The sequence below is a fragment of the Pleurodeles waltl genome, chromosome 10 (assembly GCF_031143425.1).
Source record: "Pleurodeles waltl isolate 20211129_DDA chromosome 10, aPleWal1.hap1.20221129, whole genome shotgun sequence".
Classification (NCBI taxonomy): domain Eukaryota; kingdom Metazoa; phylum Chordata; class Amphibia; order Caudata; family Salamandridae; genus Pleurodeles; species Pleurodeles waltl.
The window spans coordinates 161,765,676-161,780,916 of NC_090449.1; the positions used below are offsets into that span (position 1 = coordinate 161,765,676).

At 43.3% G+C, this 15,241-nt stretch overlaps 1 protein-coding gene across 2 annotated transcripts in view; it reads right to left on the reverse strand.

Annotated features, from left to right (window-relative positions):
* The window catches only part of GRAP (GRB2 related adaptor protein), a 338,914-nt gene extending 324,530 nt beyond the window's left edge, over window positions 1-14,384 (reverse strand). Inside the window, exon 1 of one of the 2 annotated variants that reach the window (XM_069210114.1) lies at window positions 14,007-14,384. In XM_069210114.1, coding sequence (XP_069066215.1) covers window positions 14,007-14,084 — 78 coding nt within the window. In that variant the 5' untranslated portion in view covers window positions 14,085-14,384. The remainder of the gene's footprint in view (window positions 1-14,006) is intronic. The other variant, XM_069210115.1, reaches the window with a different exon arrangement.
* Between the last annotated feature and the right edge of the window lie 857 nt (window positions 14,385-15,241).

Sequence of the window (15,241 nt, forward strand, 5' to 3'; positions counted from 1 at the left end):
CAAATCACGAATGGACCCCAGACCTATGGGATCTTGTAGAAGGTCGCTGGGACTGTAAGAAAACAGTCAGGGTGTCCAAGATACCCCACCCCAAGACCCTGAAAAGTAGGAGTAAAGTACACCTACTACTCCAAAACGACACAATAGTCGTGATAGGGGGATTCTGCAAGAACCACAAACACCAGCAAAGCACTGAAGACGGATTCCTGGACCTGAGGACCTGGAAGGCAAGGGGACCAAGTCCAAGAGTCGCAATAGTGTCCGGGGGGGCAGGAGCCCAGGAAACCCCGGATGAAGGTGCAAGGAAGCTGCCTCTGGATGGAAAAAGCTTAGGATTCTGCAAAAACGAAGAGAGCTAGGAACTTCTCCTTTGGATGGAAGATATCCCACGACGTGCTGAAGGTTGCAGAAGTGTTGCCACGCAGAAATACTGCAAACAAGGCTTGCTAGCTGCAAGGGTCGCGGTAGAGGTTTGTGGGTGCTGCTGGGGACCAGGAAGGACCAGGATGTCGCCCCTTGGAGGAGGAGACAGAGGGGGCGCTCAGCAACTTAGAGAGCCCCCACAGAAGCAGGCAGCACCCACAGAAGTACCCGAACAGGCACTTAGAAGATTTGTGAACAGGAGCTGGCTCAGAGTCACAAAGGAGGGTCCCATGACGTCGGAGGCCAACTCAGAGGGTTGAGAACTGCAGGACGGAGTGCTGGGGACACAGGCTAGGCTGTGCACACAGGAAATCCTGGAGGAGTGCACAGGAGCCGGAGCAGCTGCAAATCACCCAGTACATAGGTTAGCAGTCTAGCTTGGGGAGGCAAGGACTCACCTCCACCAAACTTGGACTGAAGGATCACTGGACTGTGGGAGTCACTTGGATAGAGTTCCTGTGTTCCAGGGACCACGCTCGTCAGGATGAGAGGGGACCCAGAGGACCGGTGATGCAGTCTTTTGGTGCCTACGTTAGCAGGGGGAAGATTCCGTCGACCCACTGGAGATTTCTTCTTGGCTTCCAGTGCAGGGTGAAGGCAGATGACCCCCAGAGCATGCACCACCAGAAAACAGTCAGTAAGCCGGCAGGATGAGGAGCTACAATGTTGCTGGTAGTCGTCTTGCTACTTTGTTGCGGTTTTGTAGGCGTCCTGGAGCAATCAGAGGTCGATCCTTGGCAGAAGTCGAAGATGGAAGTGCAGAGGAACTCTGGTGAGCTCTTGCATTTGTTATCTGAAGAATTCCCCAGAGGAGAGACCCTAAATAGCCAGAAAAGGAGGTTTGGCTACCAAGAAAGGAGGATTGGCTATCAAGAAAGGTAAGAACCTATTAGAGGGTGTCTCTGACGTCACCTGCTGGCACTGGCCACTCAGAGCAGTCCAGTGTGCCCCCTACACCTCTGTTTCCAAGATGGCAGAGGTCTGGGACACACTGGAGGAGCTTTGGGCACCTCCCCTGGGAGGTACTGGTCAGGGGCGTGGTCACTCCCCTTTCCTTTGTCCGGTTTCGCGCCAGAGCAGGGCTGGGGGATCCCTGAACCGGTGTAGACTGGCTTTGTCCAGAGATGGGCACCATCTGTGCCCATCAAAGCATTTCCAGAGGCTGGGGCAAGCTACTCCTCTCCAGCCCTGCACACCTATTTCCAAAGGGAGAGGGTGTAACACCCTCTCTCAGAGGAAATCCTTTGTTCTGCTTCCTGGGCCAGAGCTGCCTGGACCCCAGGAGGGCAGAATCCTGTCTGAGGGGTTGGCAGCAGCTGCAGTGGAAACCCCGGAAAGGCAGTTTGGCAGCACCCGGGCTCTGTGCTAGAGACCGGCGGGACCATGGAATTGTCCCCCCAACACCAGAATGGTATTGGGGTGACAATTTGATGATCTTAGACATGTTACATGGCCATGTTCGGAGTTACCATTGTGACGCTATACATAGGTAGTGACCTATGTATAGTGCACACCTGTAATGGTGTCCCCGCGCTCACAAAGTCTGGGGAATTTGCCCTGAACGATGTGGGGGCACCTTGGCTAGTGCCAGGGCGCCCACACACTGAGTAACTTGGCACCCAACCTTCACCAGGTGAAGGTTAAACATATAGGTGACTTATAAGTTACTTATGTGCAGTGAAAAATGGCTGTGAAATAATGTGGACGTTATTTCACTCAGGCTGCAGTGGCAGGCCTGTGTAAGAATTTTTTGAACACCCTATGGGTGGCAAAAGAAATGCTGCAGCCCATAGGGATCTCCTGGAACCCCAATACCCTGGGTACAAAAGTACCATATACAAGGGAATTATATGGGTGTACTAGTGTGCCAATGAGAATTTGTAAATTTAGTCACTAGCCTGCAGTGACAAATTTAGAAAGCAGAGAGAGCATAAACACTGAGGTTCTGGTTAGCAGAGCCTCAGTGATACAGTTAGGCACCACACAGGGAACACATACAGGCCACAAACCTATGAGCACTGGGGTCCTGGCTAGCAGGATCCCAGTGACACATAACAAACACACTGACAACATAGGGTTTTCACTATGAGCACTGGGGCCCTGGATAGCAGGATCCCAGTGAGACAGTGAAAACACCCTGACATATACTCACAAACAGGCCAAAAGTGGGGGTAACAAGACTAGAAAGAGGCTACCTTCCTACACCTAGGGATTTATTACTTTAGGAAACTGTAAGACAAATGTACCTGTGATTTGACTATGAGCAAACAAAGAAATATTGATGCACTGGAGATGCGCTACAGATTTATGACCTCCAAGATATCATAAGGCGAATGGACCTGTGATTTGGTAATTGGGTTTCGAGCCTTATTCATAAGTATGTTGTAAGTATTACTATATTCTTGGCCTTAATGAATTTAGGGAGATTAATGTGCGGTGAATTACCTTTAACTATCAATATATACACCGATGGTATGGAATGACTATTCTTTGAAAATGTAAGGTGAATAAACATGTGCTTCGACAATCAAGCCTAGAACCATATACATGAAATGTTTGGGAGCATTATTTAATATTTATGCCCATACAGAATCCAGGAATTTCCACATGCCAAATATCATGTAAACAAAGACAAAAGATACATGTATATTTCAAGACACAAGAATAAGACGTAAGAAATGCATGTAATATATGATTTGATTTTGAATGCAGTATTCAGTGAATTCGAATTTTTATGTATCAGTGAATGATTTTAAGAGGTTGGTGTTCATGTAACTTTGTGTATATCATGGTTTGTAGCCCTGAAGAAGTCCTGGGAAAGGACGAAACACATTGGCTATCGGGAGATGGAATGAACTGAAAGTGTTTTTAGAAAAAAGGAAGAAGGAAATAAACAAAGGATAACACTTTTACTCAAGAAAAGATATAGACTGAGGATTCTTCATTTCATGTGGCTGGTCATAAAATTGTTTGATTAAGTAAAATTCTTTTTGACATGGACTATATGAAAAAAATGTAAAAGTGATGCTGGAACAATTTTTTCTTTATATGCAAATCATTCTTGATCCTGTCCCATTTGGAAGAGTCCAGCCACAAATGCAGGCCAACTCCTACCAGAACACAAGTAACCCAAGACCACATTCACTAAAGTAGAGGAGCGATCCCCATAAGTGACTTTGAGCCTTCTGGAGCACACATATGTTTTTAGCCACATTTACTAAAAAGTCATGCAACTAAAGTTGCTGTGCTGCTTTGTGTGAAAGTATGAGAGCACAAAAGTACCATATCCGCTAAGAAGTGTGCTGTTTTTTTTCCCTGCGGTGGCGCTCTTTTGGCTGCCAAGCACAATGCAAACTCCCTTACCTAAAAGGGTAAGGGTGAGTGCGTTCTGTAAGGAATAGTTTAGAGCTTTTGTACTGGAAGGGTCCCTTTCACTGCAAAAAACATCCTTTAACACTTTTCCTGTTTTTTTATGTATGCTCTACAATACAGCATGAACGCAAAGTAGGAAAAGAGAGGGGAAATGAAAACATATCTTCTAATTTTGCTTGCCTAGAGGAGGCGTAGGAATTTTGCCCTAATCCCTGTCTACAATTATTTGTAGAAAGGGATCTGTGCAAACACTCTTGGGTGGTTGTATGGGAACGCCCATCTACCAACCATGGAATGACGCCCTATGTGCAGTGTAACGCAAAGCAACACATTGTGAAACTTTGTTTTGCTTTGGGAAACTATTCAATGCAAATCATGATTTCCACTCAATAGTAAACCCCGAAATTACACTTTACATCGGGTTTACTTTACAAATGTAGCTCAAACCTGTCACAAATCATTGGTAAATCTGGGTCAGGGTGTTCATTTAGTAATAGAAGGTTTCACATATGCTAATTAGAAATTGATTTAGTAAAAATAAATGTAATCTTTTTAGGTTTCGGCTAGCAGCACATGTGCAGTCTCGAAGAGACATGTTGTGTTTAATCTGTAGGCTTCAGCCCACCTATAGGCTTCCCATGTGCTGGCTCCAGCTTCGCTCTCATATCCTTTATTCCCGTTTGTCCCTGTCATGAATGCGTCATGCCTCTTCCTGTGTTTGGTCCTCCCCCAGAGCATGGACCAAGTACTTGGTGTCTATTCACTGCTCCCATTGTAGAAGCTACTTTTTTCTTTGTCTTGGAGTACTTCATAGGAGTGCTCGGGTTTTCACAAGCTCTGTCTTCTGCTCCCCTTACCCCTAAGTCTGTTACTTCTTTCCGTCTGCAGATCAATCATGCAGAAATGTGTAACTTTGTTTATTCTCTTCCTCACCTGCCCTCGTGCCATTCTGGTACCATTTTGTGACTTTTACATTTTTTTTTTGTGCTTCATTATTAAAAATAAATCTGAAATGGAACCAAGCTCTTCATATGAGTATTCGTGTTTTCACAATGTCTGTCTCCTCCCACCAACCCCCAAGCCTACTTCTTTCTGTCTCCAGATCCATCTTGCAGGAATATGTGACTGTGTTTATTCCCTTCCTCACCCACCCTCGCACTGTTTATCAGTCATTTTGTGATCTTTTAACAGTCGTGGCTCACAGGTGTAAAAGGGAGCGGGCGGCACGGGGGAGCAGGGTGTGGCAGGGAAATATTAATAAAAATTTTTTTTAAAAAAAACTTACATGAGCGCTGTGCTCTGCCGCCACCCCTCCGTCTCTTCAGCATGCTGCAGGCACAGGCACCCAGCCTGCCCTGCGGCCAATCCTGTGCAGGCTCTCTCCAGCCCAACAACGGTGTTGCTGGGCTGGAGAGAGCTTACAGCGCATGTGTGTTTGGCCAGCCAAACACACATGCACTCTGGGGGGAGGGGGAGGGGGGGGTTGCTGAGCACTCCCCCTCACACTTGTCACCCCGTGCCAAGCCTCTTTACAAGGAAACAATAATAAATACTGTTCATTATCATTTCCTTGTAAAGGTTTTGCAGCTGCCGCTGCTGGCGGTGACAAACACTCCTCCGTCCTAACGGAGGAGCCGCCCCTGCCTTTTAAGCATTTTATTGTGTTTCATTAGTAAATGTTCACCCACCACGCCACTCTCGTTTAAACATAATTTCCAGGCTTCCACCTTCTGCAACAGAAGTCTGCTGTGGGTGTTGGGCTGAACCAGTTGCTGCTTGGGCGTTTCATTTTCATTTCAGAAATCACTGTTCCAGTCAGTGCCAAATGAAGGCTCATCAACCTTCAATAGAAGGAAATCCCACACAGGGCAATTTTATAACATTACATGTCTTCTTTTTCCAAGCAGGTAGAGACGAACTTGTAACTTGTGATTTTTTCTAGTCTCCTTCAGCTGAAAAACATTTAGAGCTTAACCACTCACTGCACTTTCCAGTTTATTGCCTCTTTGATGGACTAAGTATGTATCCAACCTGTTTTTTTTGTTAACCCCTGTCCCTCTAGCCCCTTAAATCAAAGGGGGTGCAACAAATGCCATGCTGTACATTGGCTAGACCAACACGAAAAATATTTTCAACACATTTAATTAGCACTTGAGCACAATATCTAAATTAGCCATTGAGATATGGGCTTCCACGGTGAACGATTTCAAGGCATGAGGTCCAACAGCTTCAGCTAAGCATTACACATTGACAACGCCAAAAGCTTACACATTGCCGAGACCGAATGGCTTTGCCAATGCTCGTTTTGTATTCTTGCCAGACAGGTAATGGCTCAGACATGTTTTACTGTAAACTAGATTACTAGGTCGAGTTCATTTTCGATCTACAATTCCTGTCCATTCTAGCATTCATACTATCCACCCCCAGTGAGAGTTTGCCAAAAGGAGGTTGGTAAGACTATGCATGAGTTACATTTCTTATATCATTAAACTGTAAATCAAATGACCAGAGGAATAACTGTCATTCAATACATTACATATTTGGTGTTTCTAAATAAAGTGATTAAAAGCCCTCAAGCATTTAAAAGGAAACTCCACAGTTGGCTTTGTCTTTACATTATATTATGTTTCCAGTTTTAAGTTCAATAACGAGAATGTCTTCAAAGCCCTTTTTCCCTTGTCAAGCAGTATATTAGCAGAATAATCATGGCCTGCATGGGTTACTAATTTAAAGGATAGGTTAAAAAAAGTATCAGTGATCCTGCATGTATTGTATAGTATTGTACTGCATTTATATAGCACTTACAACCCCTGACAAGGTGCTGAAGAGCTTTACTACAAGTAGAACACTACTCCGGAAACTACGATTAGTGCTCAAAGTACCTTTTTTTTTGGTGTAGACTGTGACCTACCTCACACAGGATATAAGGTTTAGCGTCATGAATATATTTCTGTGGAAGATAATTCTGAATACTGAAAACAGATAACAATTCATGCAACTGAGAGGAAGTTAGCAGGAGGAAGAGGACAGGAAGTAGGGTGTGAGAGCCAGGAAGTGAAGGATCAAGCCCATCTCTAGGCCTTGTATCTGCGCACACATATCTATGAGATATGACGAGGAAACAACAACGAAGATGAGAAATGCACTCTCCTTTTCTCCTGTCAAACACAAGCTCAACCAGTAGCGAAAATGCTTCAATAATAACACACAGGCGTTTTCCCGGCTATTTGTTGTTGAAGAGCACAAGCACGAGAGACACCGTGCAGCTGGTTTGGTTCAAGAGAGTAAGCAACACAACACTCAGAACACGTGGTCATGGGATTATTTTGAATGATCTATGATATGCAGAATTGATAATAATGGTACTTTTTTTTGCACATGGTCTATCGAGAAAGACAACTGACATTTAACCCTGTCTAGTCTGACCTAGAACATTATGAATTGTTTTTGTATTGAGAAAGTAGAATGTATGTTGGGTTGCCTCTCATACTCATATTGTAATGGTTTTTATGATCCTATCAATAATTCAAGGTGTATTGATTACTGCATATGACATGTGCTAATGTTTTTACAGGTACTGATCTACCTGCTAAACATTACTTACTTACTCAAATAGTAATGCCCACAGGCAATTGATTCTGGAAAGGGTGATACCAAAAGGAGGGTTAATGTGAAACATGCAAATTTTGATCTCTTTCTCAATCAGTTTGCAAAGCAAGATTGAGTTATAAAAGCAGGCCATGTATGCTTTGCAGGGAAACTTAGTAATGGGTACATTTCGGGCATTTTGTAACTCTCTCTGGCCTGCATAACATGGTCTAGGGAGAACCACCTGAACCACCCACAAAGCGGACTGTTTATAGTGTTTGGGCAGTTATTTGTCTGCCTTCTGCCTTTTTACACCCATTGATGGCGAAGCGGATTTACAACATTTCATACATCCGCACTATTGATTATTGTGGAATAAGAAAAATGTCAATGGCCTAGTACCACTGTTCAGGTGCACTGAAAGAAAAATAAAAGATTACAGAAGGTTGTACATCTACCTGGGAGAAGTATCAAGAGGAGGCTGGCTCAGCTCATAGGTTTGTTTGTGACACAGGGTGATATTTTCTTAAGAAGATAGCTGGGAGATTTCTAATAAAGAGGTCTGCAATTGAGGCAGACAATTTCGAATTTGATATGTACTTGAGTAGGTACTCAGATCAGATTGCCTAGAAAGAGTGAGACTGAACAGAGCCATTCTCTGGTCTATGTAAGAGTTGTCTCAGGCTGCTTCGCTCTTTATACATATACTGGTAACAAGTCTCTCTGCAAAAACGTATTTCCTGTTTTTGCCAGAGGGCGTCCATTTCCACTAAGACGCACCATTTTTGTTTAAGCGTTCCTTTATCATTTTCAGGATTTAAGTACTGCAACAGATAAGTACAAATCAGAGAGCATTTTATACCTGAGAGGTGTTACCTTGATAAAAGATTACAACACGGAGAAAAGCGGAAATAAATATGTTCATGTACATAGAGTGCAGGGGGAGTAAACATTCTAACATGTAGGTAGAGGGAAGTAAGTAGTCAATTTTACACCATGGTCTACTAACGAGCCACGCAACCAGTTGCTCCCAACACACATGTCCGTCCTCCTGGACAGATGAGGCTTCCATGTGCATACTGTTTCATACTATTTTGTTTTTCATCTAAAATTGCTTCTGAATTAGAAGCCGAAAAATCTTCAATGAGACAACTTTCAAGTTAATTTTCAACTGTGTTTACTCAATGGTCAGACACAAGGAGTGTTCAGATATAGGTCATGTAATCTTCGTTTTTATTTTTCGTAGATTTAATAGGAGATGGCTTATCCAACCGAGTTCCCCTTGTTTTTCATTCTTTTGCCCCTTTGCTATATTTACTTCTTTTTTAAAGCACTTTCGCCTCAACATTATATTTATTCTACTTTGGCTTGGTGGAGACATAGATGTGTTTTCATTGCATTAACTGAATTGTTGTCCTTTGAGTTTATTTAAAAATAGACTTTAGTGGCCAGCAACTTTGCTAATGCTACTAAAGGTCTGCATAAAAAGACACTGCACATATTCCATGGTACCTGCTCATAAAGAGTGGTGGTCTTAAATGCAACGTACAGTGTCCAATGGATGTGTAATTTATAGACTGAATGACCAAATGGATGCATTGAAAATGTATACGCCACCTTCCTGAACAATTTTGCAATGTGAGACATAATCATTCATTATATGGACCATGCAGGTCAGATGACCAGAACAAACAGAGCTGCATCGATAGTTTCAATTGAATACTATAGGCCTGATTTGGGGCTTCATTACGAGACCATGGACCGCTGTCCAAGTGGTGGCGGTCGGACGGCAGCAACCTAGGTGGTCCGACCTCCACATTACAATGCTGGCATTCGGACTGCCAGCACACTGCTGCTGCCAGGATCTGCGATCTTGACCGGTTGGCGGTGGTGCAAGTTATGGTCCGCCACTGTGGTGCCAAGTTTGTCCGTGTTACTGTTTAGGGCTTGGCTATCCGCCAGCCTTTCCATGGGTCCCCGCCAGCAGAAAGACAGAAAAGGGGCCACAGATGAGCCCCTGTTCTGGCCATGCCCATGGTATGGGCAGTGCAGGGGCCCCCCTGTCAGCACCCTTGGAATACACACGATCTGCCATCGTAGACAGTGTGCATTCTGAGGGTGCTGGTAGCACCATCTGTGCAACGGCATTGGCCTTGGCTCCCTCAGCGCCGAGGCCAATGCCGCTGCACTGTTTACGCAAGCCAGTCCACCGGAAACATCATAATATGGCGGTGGGGAGACAACCAACTTGGCAGCTGCCTCCCTACCACCGTATTCGAGGTCTGGCTCTCCAACCGCCAGAATCCTAATCAGGCCCTTACATATTGGCAGATGGGTTACTCCATCACAACGGTGACGGATATCCTGCCCACCGAAAACTACATCCTGTGATGTCCTATGTGATTTAGATGTTGGCGGATGGGATATCTGTCACCAATGTGACAGAGAAACCAGTTCACCAATATCTAAATCAGGCCCTATGTTTCATTTATGTGCATTATATAATTATTTGTGCAACCATCGATACAATGATAGATACCTGTAAGCTAATGTGACATATTCATCTTTGCTAGGCTTTTTCTTAATGACTTCTAGATTACCTCTCCAGCGCCACAGCTTTTCCTCCCCACAAATCCTCATTGAAGGGGAAGAGTTTGTTTTTTAGTACGGCGATGTTTCTCAGACAGGGACAAAGATTTTTCTTGTATATAAATTCTGATACCCGGATTTATAAATCAAGGTTTCGATTTTTCAACAAAGTTGTTTAATGTGTGAAAAATCTCAACAGGTCGCTTTAGAAAAACGTTATGCTTCAGCAAATTTCTCTGAGGGTTGTCTTGCTGCTCATTATGACCTGGTAAAGGTGAGTCACGGTTACTCATAATGAAAGCTGTTCACCTCTGTGGTCCTCCTACTTGGGTAGTGGGAGGGCTTTGTCATAGTTCACATAAAGACTCTAGCGACTCCGGACACATAGGCCTCGTTTCCTACCAGGATGCACACCAAGGAGATGGAAGTAGACATCCAAACACGCAGGGTGACGCAAAGAGAACTGATTAGTGCATGGAGGGAGCAGATAGTTGGACATGTAGGAGAGACAAACACAACAGACCCACTAGGGAGCTTGCAGAACATTAATGGACATGCAGTCTGTATATACAGTGGAGGCGGGGAGACCGGTTTCTAAAGGGAAGTACCACACTTTGGTAAATGCATTACCACAACCTTTAGTCATGATATTACAGTAGATTTTAAATTAAACAAGCTTATGTCTTATGCTAACAAGAATGGATTTCCTGTGCAAAGAGATTATATTACATTGTTTTTGGACAGCGGAGTACTGCTTTACTCTAAATAAAACAAACATGTTAACTGTGTAGACAATTGATGCCTAGATGGGTCTCGTGTGGTATTTATATGTTGCTAATTTCTTTATTGAGTGCCATGAAACTGGCACTAACCCTCCTAGCCTGACATTGCATGAGTGCAAGGTAAGTGGAGCTTGCCAGTAGATATGTTCCCTAGCTGGTAGGACAACCTCTAGGGCACAGCATGGTATCTTGATACTGGATACACAGAACCTGAATAGTGCAACACAGCATTCTGAAACCATACGTCATAGGCAACCCCAAACTTGGTAAGCCCTACTGATCTACTGCGACATTTCAAACTTGATAAAAAAAGTTTCTTAATGAGGCAGTGCCAAAAATAATACCATTATCTTTTTGGTGACAGTACCCCTTTAAAGAACTGTTTCGTGTGCCTTTCACTTGCACACATCAGATAACCTATTTTTATTAAATTATTTTAAGGAAAATGGATGCGGCCATATGCATCTATGGAATATGCAGTGATACGGTACAGTTTCGCAAGACATTGATTTATTCTAGTGATTAATTTCGGGCACAAATATAAACTCTGAGTACAGGATCCATATTCTGAAAACCTTCAGCATTGTACAGGAACACTGGAAGCCACCAGGTGGGATTCAGGCCTTTGAATAGATGCAACAGTGATTGAAATGAAATTATTACGAAAGTGATGATGAACATGCTTGCTCCAGTTAAAGCCCATAAAATCAATGCATTCGTAGTTTATACTAAGATAGTTTATGTAAACAGAGAGAATTCAAACAATACAGTGCTGTACACTATTAAACAGTTAAAAGTTCCAAATTCAGAACCATAAAACATCTATTAAAACACATAAAAAATGAGCTTGACCGGTAGTCACATTTAGGAATTTGATTTTAACTAATACGTCTCAGGCTGGTCAAAGGTTCTTTACAAGGTATTTTGAAAAAAGATCAGTAAAAAATTATTTATCTATAAACCTTTGGTATTCTACTAGCATGTGCTCTGACAAGTGGACCTTTCATTCTTATACTGAATTTTCTACATAGCACCCTAATTCTAGGTTTAAAAACTTTTATATGTACCCAGAAGGCCAGAAAACCTGGCTAGATAATCAAAAAACCCTGAAGCTGTCAGAAAATCCTGAGTTAAAATCCCAGATGTCCTTGAAGGCAAATTACCATCACCAGCCGTCCATATTAGCTATAAACTACTCAGGGCACATATTTCTGAAGACTTTGTTTCAAGACCCGAAGGGGTATTTGCTTACTCAAGTTGAACAGATTTATTATCTAGCTATCCCAAAAGCAAATAACTTGACTTAAAACTTTGCCTTCCTATACAGGCCAAGTCAAAAGAGAAAGTTTCTCCAAACTATCAGTACCCAATCCATGCAGAGCTTTAGCATCTGCAACGAATTTCCTTGAGCGCAGTCTAAGGTTTCCTCCTAGAACCTAGGATGATGGATGCCTGGTATGATGGAAGCCCTGGTTCAGTCATTTCCTTCAAGCAAATTAAGGTCTATCCACTTCTACTGATACCTGGATCCAACTAAATACTTGATACTAAACCCATGGATTATTTCAGATTTTTAGTTTCTCCCACAAATGTCCACCAAGTCACAGACAATGGCAAAGCGGCAACAGGGGCACTTGTACCAATTCCACGGCCTCCATGCGAGTTCTTACTTCATATAACAATGATCAATAATCGCACAACCGTACAGTGATCCAGCTTGTCTGAAGGAACTATATTTAGAGACTTGAAGTTGCTCAATGCTTACACAGCCTGACAACATGCTTTTTGTGGAGACTGAATTGTGAAATTGCGCACCTTCCCTTTTGTAACCAAAATAGAATTTTATAACCATGAATACTACAGGAAGCAATACAGCATTAGCCTCCTTCATGATCAATATTTAGCTGTATTCTTTCCTTTGCAAATGGGAATGCTAACGATTTTTTAAAATAACTGTCTCGTGATATATTCCCTCCTGAAAACTGCAAGGTGTGGTTATTTTAAAAACAACGTGCCATCCAAAATCTCCCTCTTTATTTCTAGATACAGAATTGTTAATTTGGAAAATAGATAGACTTTCTTCCAAGAGCTTTGGACTTCTGAATGTTTACCGTACTGGTCCAAAGTGCCCGCTTTTTGTTTATTTTATTTTAATATTCTTTGGCCGTTGCTAGACGGAAGTTAAGCTCGCGTTCGAAACTGCAGAAGATGTTACTTTCCATAAACATGTCCACTGTGAGCAAACGGCCTTATGTGGCTGATATATTCAGATCTATTACCTTGATTATATTGATAACTAGTGTTACTTCTCCTCGAGGGCGGGGGGGGGGGGGGGGGGGTGCCAGGTACTGTGATAAGTGGAGTCCTTGCTCTGTTTTGTTGACATTTCAGGAAATGAAACCCTGTTTTGAGAAAGCTGGTTGCAGAGGAAGGTGGCAAGGAAAGACTGCCGCCTGTTTTGCATAATTGAGCAAGTCCTAAAAAAAAATACATTTTAGAATTTGTTAAATACTTTGGGGAAGGTTGAAGTACATTTTACAGTTTAATTCGCTCTATTTTTTTTTTTGTTCACCTCTTCCCACTTCCAGTGGTTTGAAGCAATGATCTTATGGTCCGGTCCGAGTGCTACTTAAAAACAAACAAATATACTATATTTAAAAATATGGAGTGGAAATATATGCTAATTTCAAAGGTGTAGCGGCATGTTTAAGTTACGTTCCCATTTAATAAAAATGTACGAGCATAACTAATCTGCATGCAGCACTCTTTTTCGAGATTAAAGCAACGTCCGCTATCTGAATGGATCCAGAATTAAGGGTGTTTATCTTTTATTCTCCAACGATATTTAGGAGTGAATTCTGAGCTAAATAACAAGAAGACCAGATTCCCTGGCATTTTCCTGGCTACAAACAATTCGAAAACTGGCGACTACATCGGCGCACACCAGTCTATTACTACTTGACGCATATTAACAAGCCTTGTCATTATTTACCTTCATTCTGCACATTCTATTGACCTTAGAAGAATGAAGGGCCAAATCTGCCATGCGGGGTTCAAAACATCCGATTTACAAGCCAGTAGAAATAGGTGTATTCTTCATTAGTTGCAGTCTGCTATATCACTGATTTAAACAGGGTCGATTTTACAACAAATCCGAATTTTTTTTTAACTTGCTTTTAGAAATACTCCCTTTTACCATGTCAAGTAGGTGAGCCACGAAGGCACAATAAACAACTGAGACATGGCACTTACCTTCAAAGTGTCTCCTTTATTGAAGGCCAGCTCGTCCCTCTCGGAGGCCTTGAAGGAGTACAGCGCTGTGGCCTCCATGGCAGCTCGGGACGCAGGTATCGCCTCGGGGCTACTCTTCTTCGCAGTCCAGATCCCCAACGGGTCCAGGCCGGACGCCAGAGGCCGACCACCCCGTGGTTACCCTCCCCGAACCGGGTGAGCACCCTCAAGCACAGGCACTGGGAGGTACAGCCCAAGGTCTCGGTTCGCAGGCTGAGTAGACGCCCATTTCCTGCGGGGGCGGCTCGGCTGACATCGGCCTACAAGATCTGTTAGTTATCTTCTCTGTTCTGCACTTTTAGAAGAGCGAGAAAGTCTGAGGAGGCGCGCAACAGGAAGTCCGTTGGATGGCAGTGGAGATGTGTCTCTACTCCGAAGCATGGCGTGTGTGAGAGGATGTGTGAGCAGGCCCTGTGACGCACGTGAGAGAACAGGCTGTCCCCATTGATGTGAGGGTGTCCGTATGTGCACAGCTTGTAAAACAATAAGTGCCTGGTCCCAAGACATTTCTCAGTTCACTGCTGCTTGTGCCACTTCGGGTCCCTGCCTGCACTCCTAAACACCAGTAACAACACCTACTTAGGTTATGTTTAGTTGTGTTATTGCATTATGCAGATTAACAGTGCGCGCCGTCACCTGGCGCTGAGCAGGTGTGAGCATAGCCAGACCTAGTGCCTAGAGGGGCTAACTCAAAAAGCTAGGTCCTCAGCGTCTTGCGAAATTCAAGAAGTGTGGACGAGGCTCTATGTGTGTGGCAGACCGTTCCATTACAGTCCTACAAATGTTGCAGTTTGGACTCTCTTAGTGGACCCAACGGTGTGAGAATAGTCTGAGCGCCCTGGTATTATTATTTTTAATTGTATATTGATTTGGTATATACTTTGCTCATATGCTTTAAAAACAATAATAGGCATAGCAACACTTTGTGGTGGACTGCCTTAAATATGCACCAATGTTCAGTGCTTGAAATGGAAAAATAGAAGTGCAGGTACTCTGTACCTGAGTACCTGCTTGTTTCTGAGAAGTGCTGGTCGGTACTCTCCAATTGAAAGTATTACGTTCTTCTGGAGGAGTGCAGGTACTCTCCCTCTCAAAATAAAAAAGTGCCGGTACTCAGTACCAGACAGTACCGGTCCATTTAAAGCACTGACAATGTTACAAAATAAGTTCTGGTGCCAAGTACAGAAAAACACCAG